This window comes from Chaetodon trifascialis, chromosome 23 (assembly GCF_039877785.1).
Source record: "Chaetodon trifascialis isolate fChaTrf1 chromosome 23, fChaTrf1.hap1, whole genome shotgun sequence".
In the NCBI taxonomy this organism is placed as follows: domain Eukaryota; kingdom Metazoa; phylum Chordata; class Actinopteri; order Chaetodontiformes; family Chaetodontidae; genus Chaetodon; species Chaetodon trifascialis.
The window spans coordinates 1,212,501-1,223,558 of record NC_092078.1 but is presented as its reverse complement, the minus strand read 5'-3'; the positions used below and the strand labels follow the sequence as shown (position 1 = coordinate 1,223,558).

General features: G+C 41.0%; 1 protein-coding gene across 1 annotated transcript in view; it reads left to right on the top strand.

Annotated features, from left to right (window-relative positions):
* The first annotated feature begins 6,743 nt into the window (after positions 1 to 6,743).
* Positions 6,744 to 11,058, top strand: part of fgb (fibrinogen beta chain) — a 4,800-nt gene continuing 485 nt past the window's right edge. Inside the window, exons 1-12 of the mRNA XM_070993466.1 lie at positions 6,744 to 6,821; positions 7,303 to 7,339; positions 7,457 to 7,547; positions 7,661 to 7,763; positions 8,125 to 8,193; positions 8,418 to 8,532; positions 8,902 to 9,008; positions 9,250 to 9,364; positions 9,787 to 9,906; positions 10,036 to 10,158; positions 10,326 to 10,420; positions 10,905 to 11,058. The exon at positions 10,905 to 11,058 is cut by the window's right edge and continues 37 nt beyond it. Of these exons, the coding sequence (XP_070849567.1) occupies positions 6,744 to 6,821; positions 7,303 to 7,339; positions 7,457 to 7,547; positions 7,661 to 7,763; positions 8,125 to 8,193; positions 8,418 to 8,532; positions 8,902 to 9,008; positions 9,250 to 9,364; positions 9,787 to 9,906; positions 10,036 to 10,158; positions 10,326 to 10,420; positions 10,905 to 11,058 (1,207 nt within the window). The remainder of the gene's footprint in view (positions 6,822 to 7,302; positions 7,340 to 7,456; positions 7,548 to 7,660; positions 7,764 to 8,124; positions 8,194 to 8,417; positions 8,533 to 8,901; positions 9,009 to 9,249; positions 9,365 to 9,786; positions 9,907 to 10,035; positions 10,159 to 10,325; positions 10,421 to 10,904) is intronic.

Here is an 11,058-nt window from a genome sequence, read left to right as displayed (position 1 = left end):
AAAGGCTGATATAAAGTGATGAAACCCAAAACTCATCCTGATCACAATAGTCTGAAAAAGAATACATGTATTCGCCGGGGTTTGTCTCCTGCTATTCAACAAATAAATAAGGTCATTGTTCCAGTAACATTTGAGCTCAAAGCTGCGGCGCAGTCGTGGGAAGCGAAACAAAGACACTGGAGAGGCGTCAGCGACCTGCAGGATAAAAGGCCGAGAGGCAGCAGAGGCCGACATGTCAAGACAGCGACTGATCCTGAATCAGGTGAGTCTGCTTTGGATTGTTCAAGGAAATTCAACTTTAATTGACTGAGTGAGATTCAGACTGTTTATGTGGAAGAAGCTTTGTGTTAATGCTGAGCGAGCACATAGATCATATTTTATAAGAACACAAAATATATTCTCTGTTTAGGACATTTATGTTTGAATGTTTGCTGTTGTTAGTGCACAATAACAACCTCTCTCACTGCAACTTCTATATAAATTATGTACTTGCCTATATATGTGCAAAAACCTCTTCTATCATATATAGTATGTTGTTTTTATTTGTTTATTTTTACCTCTGAGTAAAATACAGCTGAAAAAGAAGAAAGTATATATTAAACAAAAAAAGCTTTTAAATACGCTTCATCTCCCTCTGACTTGAGGAGCTTTTTGCTATTTAAGTCATTTTTCTCAGTTCTTACTTTACGTTTCTCCCTTTTGAAAAAAAGGTCAAATGAAAATTAAATGACATGAAAGTCATAGAATAATGTTTCCACCTGAAAGAGACATGACTGAATCCCTCTAACAAGGCTGCTGGAGCCTTTGTTTTAGCCTTTGGATTATGACTTAGAACAACATTGTAGCATAATTTTCTGTCTTTCATACCTAAACATCATAATGTATCTACAGCTTTGAAGGCCCCCTCTCATCGTCATCACCATGAAGCTGCTGGGTGCGTCTCTTGTGGTCTGCACCCTGCTGACCCTCAGCCGGGCCTTCCCTTTCAACTCCACCCTCCCGCTCTCCAGACGCCCGGGCCTCTGCCTGTACGTGACGCAGCAAAGCCCCGTCGCCAGCGGAGCCTTCATCCCGCAGTGCGACATCGACGGCAACTTCCACCCGCAGCAGTGCTCGGCGTCGACCGGGTACTGCTGGTGCGTCGACGTCTTCACCGGAGAGGAGATACCGAACACCAAGACACCGCCGGGGGCCACACACATTCACTGTGGTGAGTCAGGACGTCTTTATATACTTATACTTGCTACATGGTAAGGACCAGTAATTTTTCCCCAACTTAGTGAGGACATTTTTGGAAAGTGAAGACATTTGACCAGTCCTCACAACTTCAGAGGGCTGTTTGAAGGTAGGGGTAGATTAGAATTAGAAGTTTAGGTTAGGGTAATGGGAAATACGGGAAAGTACTTTTAAGTTAAACTATGAATGTAAGACTTGTGATTGAGTATTTTTATAGTATGTGTCAATACACCACACTATTTCCTTTAAACAGCTTTGATTTGTGTTGAAGCATATATTTTTAAATAACTCGGTTATTAAACTAATGTTTTGTACAGGTATGGCTGCACATAGTCATTTATTTTGCCAGTCGTGACATCATTGTTGTTTTTCAAGGTTATTACCACATGAGGTCATCAACGCTTAAGCAAATTTTAAATGGAGTTTGGCGCCATCTAGAGGCAATGTCAGGAATGAGACTGTACTCAACAACAATGCAAATATAATGGCAATTCATCATCGTCGATGCTGTGATCACATAAATAAGGTTACAGTTTAAATACAGGTTAGTTCAAAAGTACAAACGTAAATCTGCTTAAAGAATAAAATGATGAGAGCTGCTTCATGACGTGCTGCTGACTCAAAATGACTGAAGTTACTGAACTCTTGATTTTGCCGCCCAACATGAAGGTCAGTGAAATATTTAAAGTGTATTTTTTGTAGACAGGGAATTCTACTGCCCCTTCGGCTGGTCCCGCTTCGGAAAGCAATGTTACGTCTTTATCGACAGCCCGAAGTCATGGGTCGAAGCTGAGGTGAGGACTGATGGTGGTGGCGCCGCCTGGAGGCTGCAGTGTTCATCTCACAATGTGTTGTGACAGACCAATGGGATACTGATGACTTAGCTGCTCATACATCGAGAGCTTCCCTTTTCACCTACAGGGTTACTGTCTGTTTGAAGGGGCAAACCTGGCGTCGATCCACAGTTATGAGGAGAGTCACTACGTCCAGTCCTTGACCAGAGGTCACACCTACGACTTCCCCGAATCCTGGATCGGGGGCCACGATGCCGTACATGTACTGAAATCTTTTGCTTTGCTGGTACTCTTAGCTCACCATGAACACTTGTAGAGTCTCTTTTTCTATTTTCAATCTACTCAAAATCCAGCATTTTCTTAGTCTGATATCAATATTGACATTTTAGAATTACTATTACCAAAAAAAAACATAAACATGGAATGTGTTTATGTTTATGAATTTGAAACAAAATAAAAAAATAAACAGTAGTAAAATTAATTAAGAACAGGAAATTTTCAGCAGTGAAAGTTACAACAAAATTGAATTTCACAGAAACAAACAAACAAACAAACAAAAACATGAAACCTAACTGCACCCCTAAATGCGACTGAACATAATTAATTTGCAAAATTATTCTACTATTATTCGTTTTTTCCTTTAAAGTATTTTTGTATGAATATTTGTGTTTTTTCTATCCATAGCACTGTTTTTGGATGTGGAGCGACGGCTCCAAGTTTAACTACGAAAACTGGTACAAGGACTACGAAACGGAGAGAACTGAGCACTGTCTGAAGATGAATTATGGATGTAATAAACTACACACACACACACACACACACACACACACGCTCAATTTTTAACATAGTTCAATATTTCAACTCTCGTCCTCAGCTCAGTTTGAAGTGTTGAAAAATAAGTTTGTATTGGGTTTCACACTATTGTGTACTTATACTTTTAACTGTTTAAGAATACACACACAGTATTTTCCTTCATTTTATGATGACATGTATTCCGTCACATATGAAAACATTAAAAAACACAGAAACTAACTCAAACTGGAAGCAAGATTCATTATTGCTAATGGGTCTTTCTGCACGAATGCAAAAAGTGAACAACGGACTGAAGGTTGCAGATTTCGACCCACCACACCCTCCCTTTTCTACAGCGGCTAGCAAGCAAACAGTCTAAGGAATATCTTCTTAATTGCCTAAAATATTTGGATTTGAGGATTGGTGGCTACACCCAGGATACAACCTCGACATCCTTGCTGCATCATTTGTCTCCACTGTGTGAAGCACAGCAGATCTGTGCAGCGCTACGTCACCTGAAACCCGCACATGTGTAGAAAGAGGTGCAGCAGAACTGACTTTGACAGACGTTTAAAAAAACAAAAGGATAAAGAATAAAAAAAAACAACTTTGTAAATATAAATAATGTGCACTTTCTAGCAATAATGCTGCCAATAGAGATAAAAAGCACATCAAGTCCTCAAAGTGAAACGCCTCTGTCTTCCGTCATCATTGCAGACGAGTGGAAGTGGAACTACGCCTCTTGCGATGATATTCTCCCTTTTGTTTGTGCAAAGAGGATCTGACGTCAGACCTGACGGATCAGAGGCTTCACGGTTCTGGATCCAACAGCTGGACGAATGTTTCCTCTTAAGAATCACTGCGTTGTTCCTTCTTCTTCTTGTACATTACCGACGGACATTTTACACACAGAGCTGTAGATGTTAGTTTTGCTTGATGTGGTCTGAGCCCGGCCTGTATGAGCCTCTGGTTCTGGACCAGCCAGCCACACTCACATGTCTCCTGCAATAATTGTAATTCTAATATAATTAAATCTGTCAGCAAGCACAAGATTTTTTATAAATTCTATCTGCACAGAACTGAAGTGTCAAATAATGAAGGTCTGTGCTCCAAAATAGATAAATTCTTTTGATTTGTATATGCTTTAATAAACAAAAACCAAAAGATCCTTTTTTAAAATGAATCTGTGTGTTCAGTCATTTTTCTGTCCCTTCATTCATTCAGTAAAATCCAAATTTTCACCTTTACAGCAAGAATTTCAAGTCATATGGAATATCCCAGATAGCAAAATACAGTGATTCAACGTTGAATTTTGGTGAAATTGGTTATTTTTGGTTGAAGCTGAAAAATCTATGTTTATTCAATATTGAATTAGAGCTACCATTTCAACATTTGAAAAAAATGTTGTTGAATCAGCATTGTATAGATGCTGGGTTTTCAATGTTGAAATGTCAACATTAAATAGACATGGTTTCAGTGTATGGCATGCTGTGGCTGTGCACCTGTGCCCCCGCCCACGAGACTTGCTCTCTGCTGAGACCAAACCAGTTCAAACCAGTCAACAGTTGGCAGCGGTTGGCAGCTTTTAGCGGCTTTTATTATCTTCGAGTGACAAAAGAAGACAAACTGGTAAGTCCTGATGAGAACACAATGTATTTTCACCAGCATGTCAACTTTGTGAATTATTACCGTGAGGTTGTAGCTCATTAGCGTCGTTAGCATTAGCTAGCGCTAGCATTCTAGATAACGCTAGCTAACGCTAGTGTGTCCGTGTGCAGAGGCTATGCTGAGGGTTCAGGGTTTCCCCCAGTGTATTATAAGCCTGGCGGGCCACCAGGCTTTACTTGCCCCCCGCCAGGCTAAGGCTACGTTCCCACCAAACGCAATGAAACAAGATCGCGCCGCAAGATTACATACAAAGTCAATGCAAAGACGCGATGTGAAGCGTCATTTTGCCGGGCGACGCGATGGCCGCGATTGCGCGGCGCGATGGACGCGTTGGCCGAGAAAATCGCTCTCATCGCGTCGCCCCATCGCGTTATCGCTTCATCGCTCGAGTTGATATTATTGAACTTTTGCGGCGGATTCGCGTGAAGACGCGCCGCGACAGCCTATCAGCGTTGAGATCGTCATCGACGTGCTGACGTACGGACGTGGTCGACGAGAGAATGAAATGGCGGAAGAAATGTTGTTGTTGGGCGGGCTTGTCGCGCGCCGCGATGACGCCGCAAGGGGTTTTTGTACCAGTGTCAAAACTGGAGCGTCTGGCGCGACGCGATTTCATTTGGAGCGCGATTAAATAATTTTCATCGCGTTTGGTGGGAACGTAGCGTAAGGCGTAAGGCTACGTTCCCACCAAACGCCTCAAATCGCGCCTCAAATGACATCGCGTCGCGCCAGACGCTCCAGTTTTGACACTGGTACAAAAACCCCTTGCGGCGTCATCGCGGCGAGCGATTTTCTCGGCCAACGCGTCCATCGCGCCGCGCAATCGCGGCCATCGCGTCGCCCGGCAAAATGACGCTTCACATTGCGTATGCTTCATGCAATTTGCCTTGCATGAAGCATATTTAAAACCTACAGATGAAGGCTGAAAAGTGCTGTAATGGTCCTTTAATTAATAACATTGATGCAATGTAGAATCAATGTAATTTCAATGCATTTATAAATGAATCAATATTGATTCTATGTTCAGATTAATTGACAATTCTACATTGTTTCAATGTTGAAAATAATGTAGTTGAATAAATATTGAATCAATGTTTAGACTGATTGAAAATTCAACATTATTTCAATGTTGATCATAACGAGCGCTTTCAATGTTACTTTCAATGTCTGACATCAATGTTGATTCAATTTTAAGCCATGACCATATCTCAATGTTGATTCAATGGATTTTTGCTTTCTGGGATCTTACTGATCGAACATTTGTGCCACAAGTACAGTAAGATCACACTTATTCCAAAAGTTGTGCAAAAGTTTAATAAAACAGGTTTTGTCAATCAAATGAAAAACAAATGAGAAAAACACGAGAAAATAAGAGATAACCGATTTGGACGAGACGCACAAGTGAGTCAATAATGTTTGACCTGCAAAGACTCATCAGAAATGATGAGCCTTGTTTGTGGATTGTGGGATGAAGGTTTGACTTCTTGCCTACAGACTTGTGGTTATGCAACCAATGTTTTTCATTTACGATAAACCACAGAAATATTCAATTCTACACAGAAAATAAATACAATGAACGAACTGACACAGCTGTGCAACTGTGTGTTTGTTTCAGGCCTTTGGTTTGGTAACGCAGCTCCACTGACCCTTCTGGACTCAAACAAACGTCAGTTGCTCAATCGTAGTTATTTCCCGACAGTGATGGACTCACTGCAGCGTCTTCACAAAAAAAGAACAAAAAACAGTCCTCATTGTATCTTAACAGAGGAAATGTAAATCTGAAGGGGAAATAACGAGAAATCAGGCAAAATCCAATGTTCAAAATTTAAAATCAGTCTGTAGACTTTGATAAACTTTGATGACCAAAGTAACTAATAAAAATCTGCATTCATGGCCCCCACCTGACTGAAACCAACTATAACTCTGCCTGACTGCGGTGGCTTGATAACAAAAATGGTCAAACTGGAAGCTGCTTACACACAAAGTTGACTAATCAGTCGACTCTTTGGTCCTTTTGCCCTTTTGTTCTTCATAAACTCCAGATTGACCGTATGCAGCAGTGACTCAGGTTGGGTAAACTGTCCCAGCAGCTGTTGACCGATCTTAGACGATCAATAGAAGTGGGGGGAGGACACAGAGGATAAATATCTTGTCAAATCAGATTTCAGAGACAGAATAGGGAGCGAAGGCACACTGAGGACGTTGGAGTGACTGACGAGAATTTGAGAAGAGTAACTTTACTGACAGTGGACGATGAAGACGCTGCTGCTGCTGTACCTGTGTGTGTTCGCAGCCTGGGCTGACGATCTGGAGTATGACGACTACGACACGGTGAGTGTTTGTGAGTCCACTTAAAGACAATCACAGTCAAGTCGCAAAGGTTTCTGACGATACCCGTTAAGACTAAAAATCCAAAATATGTGAATACAGAATTAGTAACAAAGATCTATAATATTTACTCATGTATATATGTATGTATGCATATTTACTGTACAGATATGTATCATTTGACATCAAATATCACAGTTTATTTTATTGTTTTACACCCAAAGTTAGACTGTGGACTGTGTCCGTTCAGCACTTAGAAACAGCATCCTTGATCTCTTCTATGGAAAATAAATGCGGACAAAAAGTGAAATATTACTGAAAATCGACTTTAAACAGAACCATAATGTGATACTGTGATAAAATATGACATTGTTTAGCAGAAAATGTTTTGATTTAAAAAAAAAAAAAAAAAAATCATCATTAGGATTTAAAAAAAAAACAACAAAAAAAACCATAACACTGGAGTTCTTGTTTCCTTCCACAGGACGCCAAGACCTCATCAACAAAGAATGGGACAGTACGTCGAATACACTTCAACTATTTGACACATACCATCAATTTCACTCATTTTGCTGTGTTGTTATTTATTTCCTTCATCATGTCTTCTTTCCTTTTTTTTCCGCTGGTCCAGACATCAGTAGATGCTCGTGGTCACCGTCCTTTATCGAGGGGTAGGGAGACCTACAGTGTTAACCGCTATGCCCCACCCCCCATCAGTGGCGGCAGCAGGTACATACATCCTCCATCCATCCATCAATGTCTGACAAACAAACAAACAGACCCACCGTGTCTCTATATGGGTATGAATCACGTTAGCTAAGTGCCTGCTGCTTTCCGTTCAGGTATCACGGCCGCCCCACCACAGGTGCAGTCACAAAACCACAGGTGCAGGAGAAGGAGGAGCAGCCGGAGGCTGGAGGATGCACGCATGCCTCAGAGGAGATGGTAGGAGGATGCCAGCAAATGGCCACCAACGGAAACAACCACTGATTTTATTTTACTGATTTTGTTTGAGCTCAGTAGCGACAAACTGTGCAGATGTTCTGGTGCCCATTTCCACCAGAACAAGGCCACTAGTTTCAGCTAAAGTCACAGTTCTTGAACATTGGTGAGCCAATTGATGGCTGCCCAGAAGGGAAACCATCTTCTCTGGAAACTGCACACTGGAATCAGTGCTAATGTAAAGGTTCACATTATTTATATTAAAACCACCAGTGAGTAAACACAGAGAAACAAAAGGAAACTTTTTTTTTTGGATGGTGACTCAAAATAGAATTACTGAAACAGAGATTGTCCCATCCATCAGGGTGTCCTGTGTCCCAGCGGCTGCGAGCTGAAGACCACACTGCTGAAGCAGGAGAGGAACGTCAGGACGGTAAAGGAAACTGATTCATTTTCTATTAATTTCACCATTTTTCTTCAATTATCAGAAGCCTTTTCTGAGAGCTGGCATTACAAACCAGGCTGGAAAATAGTTTGAAATCAATAGTTTTGTCTGAAAATTCCTGAGAATCCAAATACATTCGGTTTATTGTTTGTAATGTTACAATGCTGGGATTTACCGATCAACTTATTGATGACTGCAAACATTTCTCACAGAGCATCAACGAACTGAAGCCTCAGGTGGACGATTTGTCCAGATCCTCCAATAACATCTTCAACTACGTCAACAGCATTTCCACTTCGCTGAGGGAGAGGCAGAGAGTCATCAATGGTGAGAAAGACCTGATGAGAAGTTGTTTCATTAATCCTAAGCATGGTCTAATGCCACATCGGCCATATAGTGTTGTTAAATTGTATTTTTTGAAATGCAAAATGGTCTGCTACCCCAAATAAACGTGCTAAATACGGCCTGTCTCCTGATTTATCATAGTCGTCAATCTACTTTAACTCTGAAGAGTTGATTCATGAAAACCGTGCAGCTGTTAAAGGATAACAGACTGCATCCAGGAGTAGAATATATAACACTGTCTGATAACCCATTCAAAGCACGACTCCTTTAACTGCTTTGTGCAATGTAAACATTAGTAAGAGTTAAAATCTTCCGCACCTCTCTGCGTTTTTCATCTCTTGCTTCTCTCAGACAACGGCAGAGTGGTCAGTCAGTACACCGATCGAGTGGAGGAACAACATGCCTACATCAAGGAGACGGTGGACACTGTCTTCCCATCCAACATCAGAGTGCTACAGGTAAACAAGAGCTGGAGAGTTAAGGTGGCAGTCATCCCGAATCACAGCCATATCAAACCTGCTAATTGAATTATCATCATTTATTTTTCTCAATTTAATCTTTCACAATTTTCAACAGAATTTCTACAATACACAAGTAAAACATCACTTGAAAGAGATCTCCAGGTCTCAGAATCTAGTCCATGCAACCCTCAAGACTACTAGTACCCCTGGTGTAATGTAGAATTCTCTGTGACTGCAGGGGGTCCTGGACAAGATCAGGTTGAAGATCCAGAAGCTGGAGAAGGCCATCCAGGCCCAGAAGGAGGAGTGCAAGGAACCGTGCAAGACCAAATGTCCCATACCAGTGGTGTCTGGTAAGTGCAGTGCCCCCAAGAGACTGCGATGTTATACGATACAAATGTGCACCACATTATGAAAGTGTTGAAGGAAATGAACAACACACTGAGGATTTAGTTATTTTGACCTGATGGTGGTGCTAAAGGAACTGTCACAGTCACTAAAAAGGTTAGGATTCATTGTGTGGATCATGAATATCTGTTCCAATCAGACGGAGGTATGGTGGGTGGTTATTTGGTTTTGGACCAAACTGCTGGATGCACACATAACAATAAAACCATAGACATAGATATCTTTCAAATCAACAAACAAATCAGTGGAGCAGATGGTGTATTTTTTGACCACAAAGGCTAAAACACACAAGAAGCTATCCTTTGTGCGATGATCTGTATTCATCTACATGTACAGATGTTTTCAACTGCTCTCCTGTGTGATTCAGGTAAGGAGTGTGAGGACATCTACCGTCGTGGAGGAAGAGACTCCCAGATGTACATGATCCAGCCTGATGCCTTTTACCCTCCATACAAGGTCTTCTGTGATCAGACCACCCAGAATGGAGGTGAGAGTGAAACCCAGTTAGGCCATTAACACCATTAAACGTCTAGCTTGTTTAGTTGTTTTTTTCTGTAAATAACAGAGGTTTTGGTAGAGGTCTGAGTGTTTTTAAGAGAACCTTTTGTTTTCCCAGGATGGCTTCTCATCCAGAACAGACTTGATGGCAGCGTTGACTTTGGCCGACGCTGGGACGAATATCGACGTGGTTTCGGAAACATTGCCTTCGATGCTGGAAAGGGTCACTGTGAGACTCCCGGTAAGATTTTCAAAACATGAAACAAAGCTGTGATGAAGGGAGCTTGCACTTGATGCAAAGGGTGGAAACCATTTAGCTATAATTTTGGCAGTTACTATCCTCATAGCCGCCATTATTCCTATAATTTGTGGTTTACTGACTGACCTTTCTCCTTTGTCATGTGACAGGTGAATACTGGCTGGGTAATGATCGCATTAGTCAGTTGACCAAGATGGGTCCAACTGAGCTCCTCGTTGAGATGCAGGACTGGACGGGAGCCAAGGTGAGGCTTCCGTTTACCGCAAAAACAATTAGTCGATAAACAGAAAATTGATCTGCAACCATTCTAATGATTGATTCATCAGTGAAGTAATTTTTCAGGCAAAATCTCCAAATATTCTTTGCTACTTAAAGTACAGCGAATATTTATTTGTTTTTTTATTTATTTATTTATGGAATCGACCATAAATGAAATGAAAACAAGGTTTTGTATTGTTGTATCAGGGTTACATGTTCTTAATAGTATTATTATTTATTTAAAATACATCTAAAAACACTGGTATTGCAAATTTAATCATGCAAAAGTCAAGTAATTAGCATTGTGGAGAATTTAATTCCAACTCTTAAACTTTGAAAAATGTGTTCATTAATCTGGAAAAACCATCAGTAATCAATCAATTTTGAGATTTAATATTCACCAATGAGAATTCTCAAACTATTGATATCTCAGTTTGAATGAAACTTTAATGGTTTCTTCATTCATTCAGGTACACGCCCAGTATCGCCAGTTCACCATCCAATCAGAGACGTCCAACTTTGTTCTGGCGGTCGATGGTTACTCTGGTAATGCTGGCAACTCTTTCCTGGAAGGATCCTCAGAACTCTTCGGTGAAAACCGCACCATGACCATTCACAATGGCA